At 38.8% G+C, this 26,282-nt stretch overlaps 2 protein-coding genes across 2 annotated transcripts in view; both read right to left on the reverse strand.

The window, feature by feature from the left end:
- Positions 1-15,408, reverse strand: part of LOC149422547 (uncharacterized) — a 60,606-nt gene extending 45,198 nt beyond the window's left edge. Inside the window, exon 1 of the mRNA XM_089633357.1 lies at positions 15,259-15,408. Coding sequence (XP_089489483.1) covers positions 15,259-15,309 — 51 coding nt within the window. The 5' untranslated portion in view covers positions 15,310-15,408. The remainder of the gene's footprint in view (positions 1-15,258) is intronic.
- Positions 15,409-16,026: 618 nt separating this feature from the next.
- LOC149422550 (uncharacterized) lies at positions 16,027-25,884 on the reverse strand. The gene is made up of 3 exons (XM_089633855.1): positions 25,788-25,884; positions 24,338-24,562; positions 16,027-16,264 (listed from the first exon to the last, which is right to left on the reverse strand). The coding sequence occupies exons 1-3, from the start codon at positions 25,797-25,799 to the stop codon at positions 16,145-16,147; spliced, it is 357 nt and encodes a 118-aa protein (XP_089489981.1). The 5' UTR covers positions 25,800-25,884; the 3' UTR covers positions 16,027-16,144.
- Between the last annotated feature and the right edge of the window lie 398 nt (positions 25,885-26,282).

A 26,282-nucleotide genomic window follows, 5' to 3' on the forward strand; every position in this document is an offset into this window, starting at 1 on the left:
AGTCCAGAGTGAAGCGGTCAGAGTAGATGTCGGAAGAGAGAGACTTGAGATCGCTTTACGCGCAGTATATATAGGACTAGCGGGGGCGTGCACACATCGGTGTGCGCGCGTCTAAAATGCCCCGCGTAAACGAGGTGCATTTTTGTGCAGCTTCGTGTGTTTTCATATGACTTTAATAGTCAATATTAAAATTATTTATTCAATAGTACTCTTTACGCCGCTTCATCTCATGAAAACTGTTTTTCCCTAGCATTTTTAATGTTTTTGTAATAAATTGTACAATATGAATCAGTGGGTCCTCAGACCGATATTGGTGTGAGGAAATCCTTATAACTACTTAATATTAATGTTTACATATTTCAATATTACTTTACAACATAGACGTGAGTCCAGCCTTTCAACCTGTATACTTTTATTTAGCATTGTTGCGGCGAGACTCACGCAAATCTAACATTAATTTGCGCAATTATATATGAAAAGAGAAATATTTCTAGGTTTTTCGTGGCTTTACGCTGATTGGCTGACCGTTGCCGCTCACTGTTTGGCCTAGCTTCGCCTGGGAAAAGGAGAGGGGATGCTACGTAAATACTGGGTCCATGGCTTGCGATGTGCCCAGTGCTCTCGAGCCGGGGAGGGGATACTACGTAAATACTGTGTCCTGGCGCGCGTTGTGCTCAGTACTCGCCGGCCGGGTAAATACAGCTTTCTTATCCTCACATGGTCAGACATCTGCTTTGCGGCCTTTGGGTAGCATTGCGTAATGCGTTCGATACATCCTCCCCCCGGTGCAGTATCGGCTGCGCCTAGCAAATTCGAACGTGACGGGATGCTTTTGTCCGGCGGCGATCCATTCGGCCGGTTCCTTTTTGGCGGCGTGGGGGGGCCTCTTGTGATTTAGGGCCCGTGTTTGGTGTCGTCATGAGTACGGCAATTTTGACCGCTGGGCGCACGTACACTCCGGTGTTGGTTTGGACCCGAACGGTCCTTACATGCCCATCAGCGGCGGGCATTGTTTCAATGATTCGCCCGCGGGGCCAACTATTGCGGGGCAAAGCGGGATCCACGATTAGCACAAGATCACCCGTTTTGATAGGGGTACCTGGCTGGTGCCATTTTTGACGTGCGGCTATAGTGGGCAAGTATTCCTTCATCCATCGCCGCCAAAACATATCTGCTAATTGCTGGCTGATTCGCCATTGTTTTCTTAGGCAGACCTCTTCTTCTTTTGCCGCATACAGTGACAGGTGTGGCCGCTTTCCTGCTGATCCCAGCAAAAAATGGTTAGGGGTTAGCGGCTCCTCATCTCTCGGGTCGACAGAGACATGAGTCAGCGGGCGATTGTTCACTATGTACTCTGCTTCTGCCAGGGCCGTGAGGAGAGTTTCTTCTTTCGGTGAGCGCTCTTTCATAGTTGACTTGAGGGCTCTCTTTATAGAGCGCACGAGGCGCTCCCAAGCTCCCCCCATGTGGGGAGACAGTGGGGGGATAAATTTCCACGATGTTTTTTGTGTTGCAATGTAGTTTTGTACTCTGGGGTCTCGACTGATTGATTCCAGCGCGTCTCGGATTTCTTTATCAGCGCCATGGAAATTAGTCCCGTTATCGGAGTATATACATTCGGGCTGGCCGCGTCTAGCTGACATTCGCTGCATTGCCATTATAGCTGAATCGGCACTTAGTGAGGCCGCTAGCTCGAGATGTACAGCCCTGGTTGACAGGCAGGTGAATAATGCCCCGTACCGTTTCTCTCGACGCCTACCGATTGTCACTTCCATAGGGCCAAAATAGTCTAGGCCGCAATGCGTGAAGGGGCTCACGTGATGTGTAAGCCTGGCAGCCGGTAATGGTCCCATCAGTGGTGGCAGTGGTTGAGCTCTCCTAATGCGGCATACTAGGCATTCATGCGCTATTCGGCGAAGGTTGGTGCGCAATTTCAATATAAAAAAGCTGCCTCTGATTTCCGCCATGGTTTTTTCGGTGCTTGAATGGTCCGCCATTTGATGATAGTGGCGGATCAGGAGCCGAGTGTATACCTCGTCACCATCCAGGATGACTGGTGTCCGTACTCCGCTGGCAACTCCTTTCAGGGCTTGTAACCGTGAGCCCATTCGTATAATGCCATCTGGGCCAAGGAAAGGCGTTAACGTTCGCAAGCGACTGTCGGCGGGTAGTGTATCGCCTTTTCGGGTAGCGCAAATTTCGGCCGCGAAATAGTCTGCTTGAGATTTCTTTACCCATAATGTTTCTGCTCCTCGAGTCTCTTCGGCACTCAGAGGACCTTCTGATGATTTGTTGGGGTTCGGCCGACATCTCCTTATGAAGCGGAGAACCCATCCAGTGGTGCGTATTAGCCGATGCCACGATGAAAATCGCTCAATAAGAGGTAATCCGCCTCCTTTTATTATTGTGAGCCCGACATATTGAGGCCTCACCTCCAAAACTTGGTTATCAGGTCGGATGACTGGCTCCTTTTCACGGGGCCATGTAGCTTCTGGGTGGGTAATAAAGGCAGGACCGCAAAACCACCTGCTAGTGGGCGAGAGGTCAGGCGGCTCGATGTCTCTTGTACCGATATCGGCCGGGTTTAATTTAGTAGGTACCCATCTCCAATTAATTATTTCACTTAAATCATCAATCTCTCCTAGCCGGTTGGCCACGAATGCGGAGTAAGTCCTCGGGTCTGTCCTTAACCAACACAAGACGGTCGTTGAGTCCGTCCAATATGTTATTTTTCTTATGTGAATTTGGCTTTCCCTTTTGATTGTAGCCGCCAATCGTGCGGCCATTAGGGCTGCTTGTAGCTCAAGGCGCGGTATAGAAAGGGTTTTCAATGGTGCCACTTTACATTTACTGGCCAGGAAAGTTGAGTGTGTGCCTTCCTGGGAGTTTTCGGTTAAATAAGCAATAGCGCAACACGCCGACTCCGATGCATCGCAGAACAGGTGGAGTGCAAAATCGCCGTTTTTATTAATGAGGCATCTTCGTGGTATAGAAACGCTACTCTGGCTGAGAAGTAGTAGCCATTCCGACCATTTATTCGCGTGCTCGGGTTTTATTGGTTCATCCCAACCTATATTCGATCTCCACACTGCTTGTAGAAGTATTTTTGAGCGTATTGTTAAGCATGATACGAAACCAATAGGGTCAAAAATCTTCATGACAATACTTAGTAATTGTCTCTTCGTTGGGTGTGGGATCATCTCGGCTGAGGCTGCCTCCCTGAAGCTGTAGAGAAAGTGATCACCTATGGGGTCCCATACGAGGCCTAGTATGCGCTCGTTTTCGTGGTCCCCGCCGCTAATGGGTATTGCCGATTTCGCCCGTTTTTCAAAGGGTACTTCTGCAATGGCGGCAGGGTCATTTGAAGCCCAATTAGTGAGCAGGAAACCCCCACTTGCAAGGATTGCGCTCACCTCCCGTACCAACTTGGCGGCTTCGTCCGATGTGTCCACGGCGTCGAGATAATCATCCATATAAAATTTTTCCTGTATGGCTGTTGCCGCGGCGGTATATTGCATTTTGTGTTGCTCAGCTACCTTGTTTCGCACGAATTGCGCGCTGCTTGGGGAACAAGTTGCCCCGAACATCATCGAGGTGAGCATGTAAGTGCTCGGCTCTTCATTTGGCGTTGCTCTCCACATAAATAGTTGAGATGGTTGGTCCTCACTTTTTATTTTTATCTGTAAGAACATTTCTGCAATATCTGCCGCGAGCGCAATTTTTCCTTCGCGGAAGCGCAAAATGTTACCCAATAGCGAGGAGAGCAGATCGGGCCCTGTTAACAGCTGATCATTTAATGATACACCTCGACAGCGGCTTGCTGCGTCGAAAACCACTCTTAGCTTTCCCGGTTTATTGGGATTAACTACCGCGAAATGCGGTAGGTACCATTTTCGAGGGCTTGGAATGGCCGCCTCCTGAATATTTAATTTGCGCGCGTATCCACGTTCGATCAGAGAATTAATTTTCATTTTATATGCTGCTTCTAATGTATTATTTTTCGCTAGCTTTCTCTCTAATGCGTATAATCGTTTTAGCGCGCACTGTTTGTTGTCAGGCAGGTGCGTATTATCTTCTTTCCACAGTAGGCCCGTTTCCCACCGGTCGGTGTCATATGGCCGAGTGGTGTTTTCCATGAGGGCCTCTGCTCGCTGAATAGTCGCATTTACGCGTGTCGCTGACGTCACTCCAAGTGAATCGATCGCAAAGTTTTGTTTTATTAGCTCTGAGAGCTGTTGGTCTCCACTCTCGGCTTCACCGATAATGCTCAGCGTTATATTTTCTACGGGATGAATGCCTCCATGCGCGATCCAACCGAGTGCAGTACGGGACAGCATTCTTTTCTCGGTATCTTCGCGCACCTCTCTTGACACGATGAGATGCACGTTGTCCTGTCCCAATAATATTTTTGGTTTCACTTGGCATCGACCGGCTATGTTTTGTTGCGGTAGGTCCAGGTTTCGCACTGTATTCGCCGTAATAACATATTCGTCACCGTCTCCGCGCACTGATAGTTTAACTCGCCGGGATGTACTATCTGACGAACACATACCACTCGCCCCGTGAATACGGAGCCCGCGGGTCGGCCCGTTCGCTCCCACTTTGTCCGCTGTTTCATTGTCTAGAAGGGTCACAGTTGACCCCTCGTCTAGTAGGGCATAAATTGACACTTGCCCGTTTGGGCCACATATGGTTACCGGTATCACTTTCAACAGCACTGATTCATGTCCATACGACGTGGTACTGGTTACAGTTTGGTTTTCACTATCGCGCGAGGTACCGGCAGATGATTTCACACGCGACGGGTCGTGAAGTAGTTTATGATGAGGAAGCCGACAAGAACCCACTCCACACCACACACGGTATTTGCACGCTCTCGTATGGTGTCTTGCGTCTAGACATTTATGGCAAAGTCGGGAATTTTTTACTTTTTCCCATCGTCCGGGGATATTTTTCCCCAAAAACACGGGGCACTCGTGAATTTTGTGCGAATTTAAACACTGTGAACACTTTTCGCTCTCCGTATCAGTTTGAGAATTTTGCGCATATACTTGTTCCCGTCGTGGTCGTATTGGAACCCGAGCATTGTCAACTAAGCCCGAGCGCGGGATCGCGTTTGTGAGCCGCTTTAGAAATGCGGCTAATTGTTGAATTGTCGCACTTATCACTTGATCGGCTATTTTATCCAACCACGCCACTCTTAGGACGAGAGGCATTTTCGACGCAATTTCACTTAGTAGCGCGGGGTTAGATAAATAATCACACTTAAGACTGCCGAGTGAGGCCACCACATTTTGAACTGTACCCGAAAACTCAATAAGTGCGTCGTTTGATGCATCTTCGGGAAGCCGCGGCAACTTTTTTATTTTTTCAAACATCAGTGATGCAATTGTGTGAGCACCACCAAACCTATGTTCTAACACGTCCATTATTTCCGGTACTTGCGTGGGGTCCAATAGGAGTGGACTTACCGCTTCACGAGCCTTGCCTTTCAATGCTCTCTGAAGGCGCATTAGGTTTTCTGATTGCGTCATCCCACACGTAGACGTTGATTGATAAAATTGAGCGCGCCATGCTGGCCACTCTACGGCGTCTCCGTAGTATGGTGGGAGGTCCTTAGCGCTTGATTGGCGTGCGATAAGGGACGCCATGCGGTTTTCTTCTTCGGGCTGCTGCCGCGGAGTACCGCCATTTTGCGAGGCGCGGAAAGCCTCCGTCATAAAGGCCGCAAACTGTTGGAACGGATTTGCTGGCGCCGTTTGTTCCGTTCTATTATTGACCCAGTCTTGGGTTTGTCGCGCCGTGTCATCCTGCGTGGGATGGCCCGGGAATGTCGCGTATGTGTTGTTTGCAGGCGGTGTCTGGCCAAACTGCGTGTGTGGTGAGCCCGGCTGTTATTCCGGATTGTAGGATGCTGCGGGGATCTGTGAGGCCCCTTGAGCTGTAGTTTGTGTCGGCTGTTGTCCGGATATTGCGGCCGGATACTCCGTGTTGATGATAGCAGGCTGCAGAGGGGTTGTTTGGCTTCGCATCGTGGTGTTGGATGCTGAAGACCGGTACTCTGCGCTGTTTTGTTGTGCGGCACCTTGCATGGAGCCTTGTAAGGCACCCTGCATGGCACCTTGTTGATGTGTGGTTGCCTGCTCTGTATGTGTGTCAGGTTCCACTAAAGGCGCTTGTTTTTTCGTAGGAGCCGCTATTGAAGCGATGAGGGCCTCCTGTAATTTCCGATTTCGTCGCCTTTCTGCTCTCAATTCTCGCTGCAGTTGTTTGAATGAATCTGCATTTGACGCCTCGCTGTCTGATGATGAGTCATGGATGGGTATCTGTACCGGAGAATGGTCCGATATCGCCATTCCAGTGGCTTGTGAGGGACCGGCGGGGTGCGGGGTACTGCCAGCGGCTTGTGACTCATCTTTTCCGGTTCCCTCCAATGTATTCTTCCCGGAGCGTAGAGATGGTGTCATCTTGGCAGCTGGAGACTAGAAAATGCGGCTGCGAAGGACCACACAATGTATCAGACGCAAGTCCTCTACATTGACTGTAAATAAGGGGTGCTGAATCTTCTAGTCGGTGAGCTGCTTTATGTTCAGGGCCTTTTCCGGTTGCTGTGATGTCGTGTATCCAAGGAAAGAGCAGTAGGTAGTCCAAGGAAGCGAGAGGTCAGAAGTCAAAGGCGGTTGTAGTAGTTCCAGCGGGAGAAGCAGTCCAGAGTGAAGCGGTCAGAGTAGATGTCGGAAGAGAGAGACTTGAGATCGTTTTACGCGCAGTATATATAGGACTAGCGGGGGCGTGCACACATCGGTGTGCGCGCGTCTAAAATGCCCCGCGTAAACGAGGTGCATTTTTGTGCAGCTTCGTGTGTTTTCATATGACTTTAATAGTCAATATTAAAATTATTTATTCAATAGTACTCTTTACGCCGCTTCATCTCATGAAAACTGTTTTTCCCTAGCATTTTTAATGTTTTTGTAATAAATTGTACAATATGAATCAGTGGGTCCTCAGACCGATATTGGTGTGAGGAAATCCTTATAACTACTTAATATTAATGTTTACATATTTCAATATTACTTTACAACATAGACGTGAGTCCAGCCTTTCAACCTGTATACTTTTATTTAGCATTGTTGCGGCGAGACTCACGCAAATCTAACATTAATTTGCGCAATTATATATGAAAAGAGAAATATTTCTAGGTTTATCGTGGCTTTACGCTGATTGGCTGACCGTTGCCGCTCACTGTTTGGCCTAGCTTCGCCTGGGAAAAGGAGAGGGGATGCTACGTAAATACTGGGTCCATGGCTTGCGATGTGCCCAGTGCTCTCGAGCCGGGGAGGGGATACTACGTAAATACTGTGTCCTGGCGCGCGTTGTGCTCAGTACTCGCCGGCCGGGTAAATACAGCTTTCTTATCCTCACATGGTCAGACATCTGCTTTGCGGCCTTTGGGTAGCATTGCGTAATGCGTTCGATACATCAACTAAGCCCTCTTTTCTTTATATTAGGCGATTTTAATGCCCATTCCCCCGTCTGGGGTTCTGCTTTCTCCGACCGAGATGGTCGAAGTGTGATGGATTTCCTAGATCAATCCAACCTTTTCCTTTTGAATGACGGATCTCCTACTAGGATCTCTCGCCCCAGCACAAACCCCAGTGCAGTGGATCTCTCGATATGTTCTTCTAGTCTGGGTTCTCTCTCCTCTTGGGTGGTGTCCCCCGACCCTTGCTCCAGTGATCATTTCCCGATCACCATTACTTATCAAACTTCTTTCCAATCGGACAAGTCTCATATTTCGACAAAGATTAAAACGAAACACACCAAATGGGATGAATTTAACTCTCATATGGACAAGTTCCTACTAAATTTACCCGACACCAATATATTTTCCGTCAAAGATGACTATAATAACTTCAAATCAATGCTCATAACTGCAATAAATAAATCAAATCCTCCCCCTAAAACTAAATCTCTTTTAAAAAAACTCCCTCCAACTCCCTGGTGGGATGAGGAATGTTCCAAAGTAGTAAGAATTCGGAAAGCTAAATCTCTTTCCTATCGTTACAATATGACTATGGAGAACTATCTTATATACAAAAACGCTGAATCCAATGCCAAAAGGGTATTGAGGTCAAAAAAAAGATCTGGGTGGTACAACTTCTGCAGTTCAGTATCTCCGAACACTCCAATTTCGGAAGTTTGGTCTATGATCCGAAAATTTCGATCCTCCTTCAGTTCACCATCTCCTCGAGCGTCTCATTCTAAATGGATAGATGAATTCTTGGACAAAATTGCCCCCCCTTCTGTACCTAACTTAGATGAAATAACGCCTATCTATAATACTCCTATGTCTAATCATTGGCTAGACTCTCCATTCACCTTAATTGAGCTAAAAAATTGTTTATCAATAGTCAAGGACTCATCTCCAGGCAGAGATGGTATACCTTACAGCATAATCAAAAATAGTAATGATAATGTTCTAAACCACTTCTTAAGCATCTAAAACAAAATCTTCCAGACTGGTATAATGCCTGATGACTGGAGTTGTCAAATAATCATCCCTATTTTAAAAACAAACAAATCACCAAATTCTGGATCCAACTACAGGCCGATCGCTCTTTCATCCACCCTCAGTAAACTTTATGAAAAATTAATTAAAAACCGATTAGAATTTTTTGTCGAGAGTAAACAGCTTCTCTCTCCATCTCAATTTGGATTTAGGAAAAAAAAATCCACTCAAGATAACCTTGCCATCATCAGCACTGATATTAATTTATCAATTTCTAAACAGGAAGTTTGTCTTGCCGTCTTTATAGATATAGAAGGCGCTTTTGACAATGTTTCCATCCCAATCCTGAAAAAAAAACTTCTAGGCCTTGGCCTTCCCCCCATGTTTGTCCAATCTATTATTAATCTATTTCTAGATAGAAAAAATTTCATTGAACTTCCAGATATTTCTCCTCAAAGTAGGTCTGTATGGAAGGGTTTACCACAAGGCGATGTATTGTCCCCCTTACTGTATAATATATACACATATGATATGCATGTCACTATTCCCCCACAAGTAAAAGTTATTGAGTTCGCAGATGACATAGCTTTCTTCTTATCATCCAAAATCATCCCTCTCGCCGTCAAATATCTTAACGAAGCCATGAATGCCCTTTGCACATGGCTCACCTTAAATGGTTTTGAACTTTCAATCCAAAAGACTCAGTGTGTCACCTTCTCAAACCGCCATAAAAATCCCCCCGTTCAAATTTTATTTAAAAATCCCCAACGCTTCTGAAGTAAAATTTTTGGGAGTAACATTTGATAGGAAACTTAAATGGTCTTCCCATATTAATAATTTAGTTACTAAATGCGAAAAAAATTTAAATATCATCATATCCTTATCTGGCGTTTGGTGGGGAGCTCACCCTACTTGCATTAAGTTGCTTTACAACGCACTTATTCGAAGCCATCTTGACTATGCCTGCCCACTTTTTAGTACTGCCTCAAAAAATGTACTTGATAAATTAGACAAAATTCAATCTAAATCTTTGCGAATTATAACTGGAGCGATGCAATCGTCACCCATCAATTCCCTTCAAGTAGAATGTTCTGATCCTCCTCTTTATTTAAGGCGTCAACTATTTGCTGACAAATTTGTTCTTAAATGTTTAAATTCTAAATGTTATCAGGTTATCCCCAGCGTCTCGTTGTTCATTGACTCAACCCATTCATCTACAATCAGAGCTTCAACTAAACCTCTTCCTGACATCTGTAAAAATTTTAAGTCTCTCTCAGAGCTTCACATCATCCAAAATGATCTACTTCCCTTATACAAATTAAAATATAGTCACGTCACCCTATCCCCAACAATATTTGAAGGGATCGGAATCCTTAAAAGTCATTCCAATCTCCCGGCCCGAACTGTCAATAATATTTTCAATGACATTATTTCATCTAAATGGCCCAACTTTTCTCTTTTATTTACTGATGGATCCAAATCTCCCGACTCTCCTAACTGTGGTATAGGTATTAACGTTTACCACAATAATTCTAATGACAGAATATTTCATTCAATTTCAAATCAATTTTCAATATTTTCAGCCGAGTGCATTGCAATAATAGAATCTCTCAAATATATAATCAAAAATAATTTCGAACATTCCCTCGTTCTCTCTGACTCTCTCAGTTCCCTCCAAAAACTTAAATCCAGTCCTCTTCTTCATCCTGATGATCACTTTGTATGCCTTATTCGAGAGATGATAGCCTCCATTCAAAGCTCTGGTAAAACTGTAACTCTGATTTGGATTCCTGGACATGTTGGTATCATGAGTAATGATATTGCGGATGCCTTGGCAAAACAAGGAGCGTCCAACCCTGTTGTTACCCTCGTAAACCACATTCCCCTATCTGACATTTTTTCCATCATCAAAGATAGATCCCGCAATGTTTGGGCAGAGTATTGGCACATTGCTAGTCAATCCAAGAGAGCCTGCTATGCCTCAATACAAAGAACTATTCCATCAAAACCGTGGTTTCAGCAATTCCCTCATTTTTCCAAAAAAGAAATTTCTTCACTCATTCGAATGAGGATCGGACATTGTTCCGTTCCTTCCCATCTTTTTAAAATTCACGTTGTTGATTCCCCAGATTGTACATTCTGTGGTCTAGAAGTGGGAACTTTAGATCACATATTTTTTGGTTGTCCCTCTCTAAACAAATATCCTCTCTTCTATCAAGCCTTATCTAAAATTGCCTCCCCTCCATTCAACATCTCATCTCTTCTAAGTCTGAACTCGACTCCAATTTTCATTATAATTTTGAAATTTGCCCATTTAAATAAAATTAATATTTAAATTCACCTTTCATTTCTCAATAATTTTAAATGATGGCTAAGAACACCCTTGAAGGGTGAAAGCCAGAAATAATGTTAAAAAAAAAAAACCGCATGAGGCATCACGGAATGCTATGGTAGGAACCAAAGATATTAGAAGAACGAGATGTGCTATGAGCCGTTCATACTGTGCGGAATTGTTTTGGCCAGTGTCGCCGGTTTTGTTCACCAATACTACTGCACACCTTCGCTTACGCTAAGGTATCCGCACTAATACATAGAACAGATTTCTGTGCGTACACGTCCCGATAGTATTCAAAGTACCCTAATTAGGTAGTACTCCGCCTACGGTCCGGCGGCCAACATAGCATATCTCGTTCTTCTAATATCTTTGGTAGGAACCCACCGTTTAGTTTTCACTCAGTTTTTAAACCACAGGTTTCCGGCTTTACATTATGGTTAAGTATATAAGTAGATTTTTATGATAAACTTCTGCATTTGTAAGTAAGAATCTTTAATGATAGAACGTCCAAACCCTTGTCCTGCCGGAAGGAGCTTCCGGAAGGACAATTCGACGAGTGTGCGTCCTGCCAGCAGTACGCAATTTTTTGCGGTTTTTGTATGAATATAAGAGGCTGTCCTTCTAGCAGTACTCGACTTTTATGCATGTTAAAAATAGGCAGAGGTGACAAACTTTCTGTATTTTATTTAATAAAATTAGATATGGGCGCTTATTAACATAACAGGGTAGAAAATAAACAAGAAAATGAAAAAAAAAACGAAAGTGAAAATTGTATTTATTTTGAGAAAATTAAAAAAAGGTATAATAAAATAAGACATGGGCGCTTATTAATATAACAGGGTAGAAAATAAACAAGAAAATGAAGAAAAAAAAACGTAAGTGAAAATTGTATTTACTTTGAGAAAATTAAAAAAAGGATTATGCTGGAATTCCATTCGCGATATGGTAGGTGAAGCAGTTTCTTCCTGTCTGTGGAGAGCATAAAACACATCGCGGACCACATGTCTTGCAAAAAAAGCTCGCCTTCTGCTGTTTTTTGTTGACTCTGGAGCAAACTATACATTTGCGTTGAACTCTCTTTCTGTCATCTGATTTTGACAGGGCCTCAAGAATGTGTTCTCCGCTGTGAGCGATGTTCTCGTGTGGTGGCGGCTCATTCTCTTGTAGGTTATCATCGTCATTAATAGTTAGAGCTAATACCAGGTTGGTAGTAAACCACCTGTGAGACACCTGATCATGTTCGGAGCGAAAGAAATTATTAAAAACCAAATACGCATTCGTTTCTATAATGCCCAGAACTGAGGCATATATTCTATGTTCCCATTTTTGTGTGCCCCAAGCTTTCTCCAATGCCAATCCATCCTGCCTAATGTGATTGTGAATATCGATAGCCGCAGCCCCGTCAAAATATTGCTGGACTAATTTAGGCCGATCGACTTCTCGGTAAAATAAATTTCCTTCATCGTCCCACCTTCTTTTGCGTGATGGCAGGCCAGGCAGTGTCGTTTCGCAAGTGGCTACAAATGTATGAATCTTTTTGTCTCTCCAGGCACAGGCAGTGAGCTGCACAGAGTCTTTTTCTGCTGTACTCACAACAGATGCCCCCTTATGCGTAGGACACTGAGCTGCCATCTCAGACACAGGATAGAAACTATGTGCTGTCTTTACCAGTCCAATAAAATACAATCCAACTTTGAATAACTCCACAGCTGTTTTGACTGAAGCAAACCAAGAGTCACCAACTATAACTCTGCCAGAACCATACCATGGCTCTGTCAATCTCAAAGTAGTTGCAGTTCCTGCGCCAAATTCTCTTTGCCATTTCTTCGTACTCATTGCTTCTTTGCCCTCATTAATTTCCATTCTGATCATAATGTTTGTGTCACTATCACACGCTGTTTTTACTTCACAACCGACTCCTTTTGGTTTTCTTTTAATCTTCATAACTGCTGGCATTCCGTTTTTGAAGTACGCACCCCTTCCATACCAGGCGAACATGGATTCATCTACAGTTATTTTTGACCCAGGATGGATGGTATCTTTTAGTTTATCATTCACCATCGTTACTAATGTTCTAGTGTTACGCCATTTATCAGAAAAATCAAGGTCTGAGGATTGTGTGAAGCGCAATGCCATGAGAATGATCTCAAATCTTTGGCGGCTCATACCAAATCTTTGTCCAAAATTTGCAGGGGGATATATTCCATCAGAGGTGGTATTCCAATAGGATCGTCGATCTGGAAGTTCTTGAAGAGTCATAGCATATAATATGCCAAAAACAGTTAATAATTCCTTCTCGTTCAACAGTTTTTGTCTTGCTGGAAACGAATAGTTGGTGCAATGGACTATGTAACTAAGCTTCTCTCTCGGAAATATCATGAAAAATGCATCCTTGATACTTCGTGCGGGCCCCAATGGTACTAGCAAGGTAGCTTTGAAATAGCCTTGTTGTCGTTGATCGACACGTATTGCTTCATGAAAAGTCCAGGTAACACCCTTTGCAACTGTTGTATTTCGAGCAGAATTTACGTTGCTTGTACTTGAATTCGGATGTACTGAAATACTTGTCTCGTCATCTTCGCTCGAAGAAGAAGAACCCGATTCAGACGATGCTGAAAAAAAATCCATTATTAGTGATCAACAGACGCAAAGGGGTGTAGGTACTCAATATATTTAAACTTAAAATTATTTTCCAAATAAATATAAGCAATAATTATTAGCCAGAAACACCCATACAAATTGAAAAAATCTTCCGAGAAGAAATAATAACCGCCGACGCGTCGCGACGGTACTCACACCCTCCTGATTTCCGGTCAGGTGATCGATCCATTGAGCTACGCCGGCCTATCTCCTGTCCCGTCAAATTATTCAATATGTATTAGAAATATTTCGTTCAACAACTATTGCTTATTTTATTATTTCACCTAAGAACAACATACTTTATTATAGTAGGGAAGGCAATTTTACTTGCTAAATTCCCCACTAGATAGCGTCGCGACAAATTATGTCTACATTTTATTGGTGAATACTTAGAATTGTCAAATATTATTATTTTTCGTCGTCGGCAGTTATTATATCTTCTCGGAAGATTTTTTCAATTTGTATGGGTGTTTCTGGCTAATAATTATTGCTTATAATAATTTGTAATCCTTTGTGATATGCATAAAAACCTTGTCTTATAAACATTAATAAAGTTTATCAGTTAAAAAATAATAAAAATATTTTTAATACACACACACCCAGGCACAGACACACAGGCAAGCACGCGCCCACACACACAGACACGCAAATACATACGCATACATACCCATACAAGTCAAACTTAGCAAAGTTAATTTATGTTGTGCCTGTCAAAAAAAAATTGTCAATCACGTAAATAATGGAAACGAACAAGCAACCTCCAAGTACTATTTTTTCTATGGGAATATACTAGGCTTACTATAAACGTAAGCCTATGAATAAAATAAGAAAGTTTGTACTTACAATGTTCTTCATTTGTATTTGCTTCCACTAAATTGTCATTTTCGGTTTCAGCAATTAGAACTCCAACGGGCACGGTTGATATTTTTTTGTCAATTTCCCAATATACCCTTGCATAATTGTTTTCTAACTTTTTTACAGTGCCCCAACAATAACTAATGTCGTAATTATCACCAAAATGTTTGCGACTCCATGTGTTTAGGCCATCATTTTCGTCGAAATACGTGGCTTTGACGCGAACGCGGACCCCACGTCTTATACTCGCCGCCATTTTGGCCAGACTGATCGCAGAAATACGATTCAAAAACTCGCTGAATCAGAAAGAGACGCACTATGCAATGCAGTTAACGGCATCCTGCTAGCAGGCCTACAAAGCCGCATATAAACAAAAAACTTACGTCCTACCGGTAGTACGTAAAGTCCTGCTGGCAGGACGCTGGACGTTCTATCATTAAATTTTTGAATATTATGAAACGACGTCATTCTAATAATTGGACTATTACTTGGGGCTGCAAGTCAGTTCTAATTCAAACACACATTAAAATGATTATTTTCTCTAGTATAATTGTGTCATACTTAAATCGTCAAATAGTTCCCCATATGATAATTTTTATTTTTGCGAGTGCGTTGAACCTAAGGGAATATTTCTCCAAATCAAAATTGCCTCTTTTATTTTTCACTATGCTGATGTCGTTAGAGGAATGAACTTGTTAACGAAATAGATATCATTGAACTCTATTTTATGTTCATAATAGAGTAATCTAAATGAGGATAAAAAAGTCTTTCAAAGTTAATTTTAATCACTGTTGGTAAGAGGAGTAGATAAAAAGATTGCGTACCTATCAAAAGATTTAGTTACCTACATTTTCCTGTACATAGATTTGGTGACTACGTTGTATTTGTATATATTTTTAATAAAAAAACAGGAACTCACATGTGAAATGTAGATGATTAAAAACACCAATGTGACAATTAATGACTTCATTTCGAGGAACTTTTCACTACAGTATAAATGAGTTAAATTAATTTGTAAGGTACCGCTGCAATAGAGATCTCAATATGTACTGGAATTTCTTGTATATTTTGACACGTATTTTATCCGGAATCTTTTAGCTGTATTATTTAATTAACATCTGGTCATTATACACAGTGTTTTGTTTGTGAGCATTTTGCACATTGGGTAATGTTTATCCACTTGTATGATTTTGTTTACACAACTGGCATGATTTCTTATTCTAGTAAATTGAACAAATTTATGAAGAACACAGAATATCCGTGCTCTGAACAAATAATTAAAATTATATTTTTGATGAAACAGCTATGCTAATTATTCAACAAAATTTGATATCTTTTATTCGGTGACGAATTTTAAGAATTTTATAAAATAATAATTATTTTAGTTGAAAGTAACTAAATAAATGTTCGGACGTTACGTTTTTTCGTAGCAACATTTATTCAAGCGAGGACAAAAATAAGTAAGGGATTCAGGAAAAATATTATTTAAAATATATTAATATTTTGCTGATAATATTATTTATTACATAAATACGATTACAGTTTAATACACTCTTCGTAATAATAATAATAAATAAAATACATGATAGAATACAAATAAATAGGAACAAATTAATGTATTATATGCTTTAAATATTTTGTCAAGGAAGTTGAAACAATTGGAATCGATTCAGCTCATAAAATATCGAAATTTTGGAAATAAATTATAATTTGATTTGTAACGGATAATTCTGAAAACATCGTGATTTTGGTGTAACGGTGATTTTGGTTCTTTCTTTGTTAAGTGCTGGTAGTGATGTTGTAGCTTAGTGAAGGTAAGCTCCGGCCAGTCCAGCTGAGTAGGCCAGGGGGGCGTGATAAGCGGGGGCGGCCAGGACGGGCGCGTGGTAGGCGGGGGCTGCGTAGGCTACAGGGGCGGAAGCGACCTGCAACAAAACAATTCGTTAGCGTGTGCAGATACTGATAAAACGTAAATAACCATCACATCGACTTGCGAATGCAAGTTGCGTCCGAATAACGTATATTTATTAACGACTCCAGAGCTAAATAGCGAAGATTAAGATTTTTATGAGTCGGATCGTTCTTTTACTGACCTAGAAGTGTGCACTATATACGTAACAAAACCCAAATAGCCTGGAAAATGAAAGCGTAAAGTGGGTATGTCAAATCACATTGGCTGATCTAGTATATATTATAGGTTTATTCAAAAATAAAATTAAAAACATCATTAAAGCACCTGGGGTTACAAGCGTTTTTGAGGTTATAAGGAGTAAATTTGTCACATTTATTGTTTTTGAGAAAAAAATTGTTATATTTAAAAATAACAATCTATGCGATATCTGGTACAAAACCAATGATTGATCGAAAAAGAACTCTTGGAAATTACCTACCTACACGAAGAGAGCCGTCGTTTTCTGTATGCTTTATTTCAAAAATATTAAACTAAAGAAAGCATAGTTGCATTATATTTTTGAAGCTTGTTATTTATTTGCGACTGAATAATGCCGAAGCTAAAAAAAACATCTGGTAGCCTACCGAATTTTACTATTTAATGCTGGTTTTCTTACACCGAGCGACACGAAAGATACACTAGACTATATATAACTTGATATAGTATATATGACATGATCATCGCCGTTTTGATTGATTGATTGATTTTGTCGCCGCCAAAGAAGTATGTGATTTTCTTTTCTCATTCAACGCTTTTTCCGCTAAATCCTTTCTTACATTTTCCAATAAATTTATAGTTATACAAACATGGATATTTTCCCACCTCCAGAACAAATCTTTACATTCAAATCATGTTCGGACGTCATTTCTGTCAAACGAGTAGGTAGTTGATACTAAAGTAGATGCGTAGCGTCTTGTACAAACACTAGCAAAATAGTATGACGGGTACTCCGAGAGACGCGTACGTTTCGCGCACGAATCGAAGTCGAATCAATTGCAAGTATCTCCATGTACGAATGGCCTTAACCTCTCGACAGGGAGTCGAATGAGTAGACCTATAGGGGAAAAAAGGGTGGACCACTGTGTAAAAGAAGTTTTAATTAAACTTTTTATTTACAGCAGACTGAAATAGACGGAAAATATAAAGAAAAAAATTAAACATTGTACAATTGATCTATAATTTTTAGAATCCAGTATAACTTTTTACATGCCGTGCGTTAAGAACTAATCTTGTCTTTTTATTTTATATATTTTAAATGATTACAATTTTGGTGTTTTTCTCAACTACCGTACTAGGGACTACCATACTACTACTTAGTCTTACTAGTACACGATTTACGTAAGAATAACAAAATAATATTTCAAAGAGCAATAATTAAACATAAGGGTAAAAGAAATTGTTATGGTAAAACAAAAATTTAAAAAAATGCATGTTGATATAGAAAAAAACCTATTTAAAATATAGATGACCAGTAATTAGGTCTGTGAACAGTAGACCTCGTGTCCAAAAACACGTGTTTCTAATTTTTCAATGTTCGAAAATCAAATGTTTTCAGCGTAAATTTTGGTTTGATTATTTATTTATTTATTTATTTATTATTTTATTTACGCCCTAATGGGCTTTTACATGAAAATATACATTTACATTGATTACAATAATTGAACATAAGAAGATAAATGGAGTTAATTGTAAGAAAGCAACACATATAATAAAATTTTGTGCAAATTAGCAAAACACTAATAAGATGGATTCAATATAAAATATACCCAAGCATGAAATAGTAAGTAAAAGAAAGTTCAACATAAAAAGTAAGTAAGTGGGTGTGTTTAAACCCAGTATTAATTGTGTGTTTAACAAATCGATAAACCAATATAAATTAGAGTGTAACTTACTCGTGAGGTAAAGAACATTATAACAGAGATTTAAAAAAAAATAACAAAATAAGAGTTGCACCTGTAAAAAGCAAAAACTAATAGAATTTAGCAATATCGACATGAATAAGAAATAATAAGATCTGAGATGGAACATAGTGTTATGTATAAAAAGTAGTTAGTAGGTATATGCATACAATTATAAGTGTATAGTAGAGCAAATAAAAAACAAACAAATATGGATATAATTTACTTGAAAGGTTTCGAATGGGAGAAGATGTAATAAAATTATTAAAGCTATAAAAGTATTAAAGCTATAAAAGTTAATTATTAGCCGATAGAATCGAAATAAGTTGCCTTTTAAAGCTCACAAAATTGTCAAAACCAAATATATCTATAAGTTCACAGTATTTATTCGCAAGGTTGTGAATTCTAGGAATTGGTGAAAAAATAGAATAATTAGTGTTGAGGTTCTTGTAAAATTTAAAAGTATCTTTACTGCGAGTTTGCCTAGCAGGAACATTAATGCAAATAAGTTCCAACAAATTAGGGCTGTCAATTAAAGATTTAATAATTTTGAATAAAAATAGCAAATCAATTAACACTCTTCTATCAGATAATTTAAGAAGTTTAGTTTCAGCAAGCAAGTTATTGTAATTTATAAATTCGATTGGAATTTTCATTTTAAAATTAATGTACCGAAGGAATTTATTTTGTACCTTTTCTAATGATTGAGAATGGACCTTGTAGTACGGTGACCATACGGTGGAATTGTATTCTAATTTGCTTCGTACTAACGAGCAATACAGATGTTTTAATGTTGACATACTTTTAAAATTTGCTCCCATTCTCAAAATAAAACCTAGTATTCTCATCGCATCGCTTGTTATTTCATCGATGTGTTCGTTAAACTGTAGACTCTCGTGGAATATAACACCAAGATCACGAATCTGTGATACACGAAGAAGATTAGCACCATTCATAAAATAGGAAAAATTAAGTGGATTTTTGCCTTTGTAAAAACTGATAATCTGGCATTTACCTAAATTTAGTTGCAAATCATTGACAGAACACCACGCACATAGTTTATTAAGGTTCAACTGCAAAATTGCGCGATCGTCATCGTCTTTGATTATTCTGTATATCTTCAGATCGTCGGCAAATAACAGGACTTTAACATTAGTAAAAATATTAACAATATCATTGATAAACAAACAAAATAATATTGGGCCCAAGTGAGATCCCTGTGGTACTCCGCTCGAGGCAGCAAATGTATAAGAAGTAAACGAATCTATCTTGACTGCTAAGTACCTTCCTAATAGATAACTCTTAAACCATTCCAACATACTCCCTCTTATTCCCAACAATTTTAGTTTACGTAATAATATTTTGTGGTTTACTTTATCAAATGCCTTACTGAAGTCAGTATATATGGAATCAGTTTGATGTGATGCATTAAGGGCATTAACAATATCATTCGTGTACAATATCAAATTGGTAAGAGTAGATCTACCTTTAATGAATCCATGTTGAAGGGGAGAGATGGTTCGATTGATTCGGGATAACAACTTATCTAGTACTAGGCTTTCAAAAAGTTTGGGTAAAGTAGACATTATACATATTGGCCTATAATTTGTTACTTCGCTCTTATTACCTTTTTTGAAAATGGGCGTTAAAAGACTAAACTTCCAAAGGTCCGGGAATACACCTGATGAGAGTGACTTTGTAAATAACTTATGAATAGGATATGACAATGTATGCATACAATTTACTAAAAACCTGGGCGGAACATTATCAGGTCCTGCGGATTTTCGGGAATCAAGACTCTTCAGCTTAGATATAATATCGTCTATGGTTACATTACAGACAGATATATCAAGAGTTTCAACCAAATCAAAGCACGAAATATTGCTGTCTTCACTTGCATTAATGTAAACGCCGCTAAAAAAATCAGCAAAAAGATTAACAGTTTCCTGAAGATTTTGGGATAATTTAGAATCGAATGACACACTACTAGGTATGTAAGTACCATTTTCTTTTTGGGATTTAACATATTTCCAAAAGAAATTTGAGTCGTCCATGATAGAGCCTTCGACATCACTAATGTGATTTTTGTAACATTTTGCGGAGAGCTTATTGCACTCTGCCCTCAATTTTTGAAACGCAGTATAATCGATGGCCAGGCGACTTTGTTTGAATCTCTTATGAGATAATTTTTTAAGGTAAATTAAGTCTATCAGGTCTTTTGAGAACCATTTTGGGTATAGAGTTTCTCTGTAAGTCGTTAAAGGAACAAATTGTTCAATTGCAGAATTAACGATGAAGTAAAATTTTTTAAGGTGTACATTAATATCATCGTCGCTATCAAAGAATGACCAGTCAATCTGTTTAAGGAAATTTGAAATTTTAACATAGTCAGCTTTTTTGAAATTTCGAGTTTCTACTACCTTTTTTACGATAGGAATTGGTTTAAGATTAGACATGCATATTTCTAGTGGTGGATGGTAAACATCGACAGGTAATAGAATTTCGGTACTTCTCACAACACAGATGTCAGACACATTTGACAGTGCCAAATCCAACGTACGACCTCCTATATTATGAACATTATTACACTGTGTTAGACCTAAGAACAGTGCCATATCTCTAATAACACGAATATTAACATTAGAACAAGAATTGACAGAATTCATATTACACCAATCATAATGTGGCAGATTGTAATCACCAACTAGAAGTAGTTTAGTATTAGGATATTTAGCACAAATTGATTCAACCTCGTCGCAGTGATTGCTGTAGCTTTGGACATCAGAATTCGGAGGTAAGTATGCACATCCCACTATTATTTTACCTCTAGAAGTGTTCACATTGACAAATAGTTGCTCGACGGATGTGTTTTTTGTGGATATTTTTGAAGAACTGAGATTTTTTGAGATAGCAATGGCTACACCACCTCCTCTCGTTTTGGCACTTGTTTTAGAATTCCTATCCATACGGTAGATGTTGAAATTAGGGAAGCCTAATTCGGCAGAATTGATTCCTGAGTCGAGCCATGTTTCGGTTAAAATGAAGATATCACTGCTGATAGTTGCCGCCGAAGTCAGCAACATGGGAAGTTTAGTGCGGATCCCTCTCACATTTTGGTAGTAGCATTTTATTTTTTGTTGTTTCAGTTTTTTGGCGCACATTCAATAATTTTAGGTACAGAGTTCACATATTTGATAGTTATATTGGTTTCACCGTTGTTCTTCCTCGTCTCGAGTTGTTGGCGTAAATCTAGAAGTTGAGTCCTCTGCAATGGTGTTTGGTCGTTACTGGCCTTTATACCGTTTTTCAGTTTTGCGTTCCTGGTCAAAACCTCACGAGCCGAGACAGAGTCATTGAATTCGACCTTAATCGGTCTAATTTTGTTGGACTTTTTTACACCAAGTCTGTACGACTTAACCACACTCGGTATTAATTCATTATTTATATCACTAATCGCTGAAACTACTTTATCGCTGTCCATTTTAATAATTGTTGTTGTTGATTCTGAAATACTTTCGGGAACATTAAATAAAATAATGTTCTTTGACCGGGTTTTTCTTTCCTCGGCCTCTGCGAGCAAATCATTTATTGAAGATGAAGTATTTGTCGGGTTAGTAACAATAGACTGAGTATCCGTTACACTTTTTAATGTTGACAATTCTCCTTCCAACATTCCCATACGAACAGCCATCAATCCTGTGGTTCCTAACAGATCCGTTGTTATCGGGGTAATTTTACCCATTTGCTCCTTCGTAAATTTGTTGCCGGGGTCATTAATAATTTTTATCAGCGAACAGAGTAGATCCTTGGCCTTGGTCATATAGTTAAGAGAGTTCTCGTTTAAATCCATATTAAAATTTATTTAAAAAGAGTTAAAAATATGTTAACTTTATTCGTAATTAGTTTATACACAAACGCCTGTTTCCCGCAAACTGTTTAGCACTATTCAAAAGTGACGACACTTTCGACCAATGGCGATAGTAATGACGGACTGATAATGCGCCTGCGCGTTTGGTATGTTTACCAGTTGAAAATTGTTATTTTAATATTTTTAAAACACAGCACTGCACAGCACACAGGATAATTTAAAAATCTAACTGATTGAATATTTCGAAGATGAAGTGATTTAACTACTACGACACTTTATGTTGTGTTTACTTGCAATTTTCTAATGTTTTGGAAGTTTTAATGTGGAGCGTATTCACTATCTGTGTAATCAATGACGGTAGGTTACGATGAATTATAAAAAATTCCCCTAAAAACCTATGATCTGTAACTAGGTACTTTAATACCTACGTACTTAATTATGATCAATATATATTATGTAACATTTTTTTAATTTCAAATAAAGAATTATGCGATTTGTCTGAAGAATTATTATTATTTCAATAACAATTCTTTTTTCAAATTCACTTCAAGTAGATAGGTACCATAATATTTAAAAAAATTAAGGAAAGTCCTTCATATTAAAAGTAATTTATATTTGAAAAATTAATCTTTAAAAAAACATTAAAATGGACATCATCTTGAAACGGAACACATATTTACACAGACGGACGAAATGTCAATCGGTTGAGTTCAAACAGGACTTCGCTACTAAAATATAAAGATTTATCAAAACTATCACTTGCGAACACTAACTTTAAAAAATGATGTTTCGAATTTAAAATTAACGATTTTACGAACTGTCAACGCACCCTTGAAACCCGACAAGTTTAGTCGTTAAAAATTTGAAGTTCATCGTGTGCGATTATTTGGCGTCAAAGCCTAGATTGATGGAGGGTACGAGGGTACGAAAACGTGATCTCTTGAACCCGTGAAACCTTAACCGAACCTGAGAAAGTGATACTCTTTAGATTAATCGTTTAATAAATTGACATTACAAACGAAAAAACTTTTAAAATTTTGTGGAATAATTTCGGTTGTGTGTCTCTGTAAAACTCCGGTTCAATAACCTCTAGAACTGATATTTGCGTTGATTTTCATTATTGGAACTGATATTACTGAAACCAGCGGTAAAGTAGGTGGCACAATCATTTAGTATTTCTAAATTTGAAATCATCATTAAATTTTTGACCAATTATTGTCGCAATTTTTCAAGTTTACTTACGATGTTCATTCGATCGATGAATTTCTGTTGAAAGGCAATGATCCCAAGGCAAATACTTTAAAAATCCTACAAAATTACAATATTCTGTGATTTTTCACGGGTTAATATAATCATTGTGAAAAAGAAAGAAAAAACCGTTTTTCACTTTTTTTAAAACTTCGAGTAGTATTATATTTTATATTGAATTTGAGTTGAACAAACTGAATATTTTAGGAGGATATTATTTAGCAGTATTCAGATTTGAATTTAAAGTAGGGAAGTTAAAATTTAGTACATTGGCTGTAACTATGTAAATTTTTTATTATAATATGTGTTTAACATAAGTTTTGAATTATTGGAACTTTGAATGTTGACTAGTGAGTTCGTGTGAGTATTTATTATGTATAACGTAAATCGTATTTACGCAAATTATTTTATGAAAATATATTTGAAAAAGCCAAGTCAATACACACTGTGACAAGCATAGCAACAATACAACTTAAAATTTTGTATGTATCAAGATACAATGGCCAATTTCAAACGGGACCATGGAAAAAGTAGGACGAATAAATGGATAACCACAGGATTATAAATATTCTCTCACATGGAAGGGAAAAACAATTAAATTAGATGGGCTAAAGAATTTTTTGTGAGTACCGCACAAAAGTCCCAACAGCCAATGGTTTAAAATCCCAAATGGGGTATGTTGTGAGGGGAATCTGAGGAACGGAAGACGACGGGAATCCCAGAACCCCTGCTAATTCACCAAACGTAGCGAACCACTTGGGGTGACCTACTCGTACGTCGGAGGTGTTTTGCCAAACGCGTACACGCCTCCCAAATCTATCGATCTTAAGAGGGTAAGTAAGATCCACCATCAATCAGCAAATCTAAAGATATTTTTGAGTGAGGCATACTTCCATGACTGATCACCAAAAGGCTTTATCAAGAATAAATCATTTTTTATTGGTTCTTCGTTTCTAGTGGGTACTTAGTTTAGACCCTAAGCGAATGGACATGTTGACCTCTACCAAAAAATCTCTGAAGAACAAGGACTTACTTTGTATGTGTTAGCGTAAGAGGTGGCTACTGGCACGGCAGCCTTGACGATGGGTGCGCTGTAGGCCACGGGGGCATGGTAAGCCAGAGGAGCAGCATAGGCGGCAGGAGCATGGTAAGCCAGCGGGGAGGCATAGGCGGCAGGGGCAAAGGCGGCGGCACCATAGGGAGATGCGAGGAGTCCAGGCTTGGCGGCAGCTACGGCCAGCAGGGCGGAGACGACGATCTGCTCATAATGTATCGAGTTAAATATGATCGGGTAAAAAAACCCACGTCCTTTCAGAACAGGATACTGATTCAAGTCGACCATTTATTTCTATAAGATCCGACATAATGAGGCTCATAAATAACATAACGAGGTAAGAATAATTGAATACAAAGATTACAAAATACATTATTTCGAAATGGAAGAAGAAACTCACAAAACGTGCTTAGAAATCGTAAGAAAGTATTGTATAACCGTGCCAAATGGGATTTTAGTACCAAAAGAAGTAAGCATATCTGCAAAGAGATTAAAAGCGTAGCTAAAGCTGTAGACAAAACTGATTAACTCTTATTTACTTACAATTTTAAAAAAAACTATGTTATAAGTAAGTACAGAATTATCTTGGATCGGTCTTTTGAAGTGAAACCCGAGTGGCATAAAAAATGATGTAAATAAAAAAAAACTGTTATTTTTTTTATAATGTCACATAAAATGGTAACGTAATACATGTATGGCTATGTAAGAAAATATATAATTAAATATTACTTATACATACACACATTATAAAATAAATAAAAAAAAACTACAGTATAAAACAAATAAAAGATTTGAAAATTTAAGCATAAAATACAATATACTTGTTAAGTTATTATCACACTTTAAAAAACCCTTGATATTTTTCGTGACATCATAATGACAATTAAACACACCTTTGAAAAGGAATAAAAAAACTTGGTTAAATACCTTACGTAGGAAAGTTAACATGTTAGTTTTTTTCATTGCTTTTAATGACTTTATATAATTTTATAAATGTGTTTTGAATTTTTATTTTGATGAGTTATCATGGAACTGAAATATATTTACTGAAAAACCGAAATAAGAGTAATAAAAAAATATATAAATTGTGAATACTTGTTATTTACATTAACTAGAAATTGCTGAACTAATTTGGTTTTGAATGTGTCAAACGGTAAATCGAAAATATCAGCAACATTTATTAGTTACAATGCCCAGTCTACGTATGAATAAATTATCATGATTTTAATATCGATAGAAACATTTTTGTGGAAAATTAGTAGAATAATTTTTTTTAACCTTAAACCTTTGTTTACCGATGAGAAAATATTGAAAGTGATTGGTAGTCGCAAAACATAATTAATGAGCACAATACAAAAAAAATATGTTTTGTAAAAAACTTTAAAATGTATTAATAACTGTAGTAGGTATTTGACTATTAGTCACTCACCAGCTTGAACATTTTGGATTGGTTGATACTGCTCTGACTTGTCACAAGTGAGAATGTTGACTTGCTTACTCTGCCCTGAGTTTATATACTGTTGGATCTGATAGCCCTTAGACTTAGCCCCTTCTCTTCCTCAACCATCGGGTAAAAGCGACCAATCAATTCCCGAGGTTTTCCGAGACAGCCCGCAGCTGTTGCCAGGCGGTCTAGTGGCGGTGACTGTACTCGGTCAAACGCTTGCGGGTGTAAACTGTATCAAATTCGTAATATATTATTTGTGTGTAAAACGCTGTTTTCGTATTTGTCGTTTTAATTTTTTATGTCTGAATTCACTTTTTGCACGATGAATTGACAATAATTATTATTATAGTATCTGAAGTTGAATGCGTCAATGTTAATGTAAAAAAAAACGTCAAGGCTTATCTCCAGCAACAACATTACCAAAAACACTGAAAGAAATGTTTGTGCAAACATTAAATATTGGGGCATGGCCACAAT

Source organism: Hesperophylax consimilis, chromosome 7 (genome assembly GCF_061612785.1).
Source record: "Hesperophylax consimilis isolate HC1 chromosome 7, BYU_Hcon_1.0, whole genome shotgun sequence".
Classification (NCBI taxonomy): Eukaryota; Metazoa; Arthropoda; class Insecta; order Trichoptera; family Limnephilidae; genus Hesperophylax; species Hesperophylax consimilis.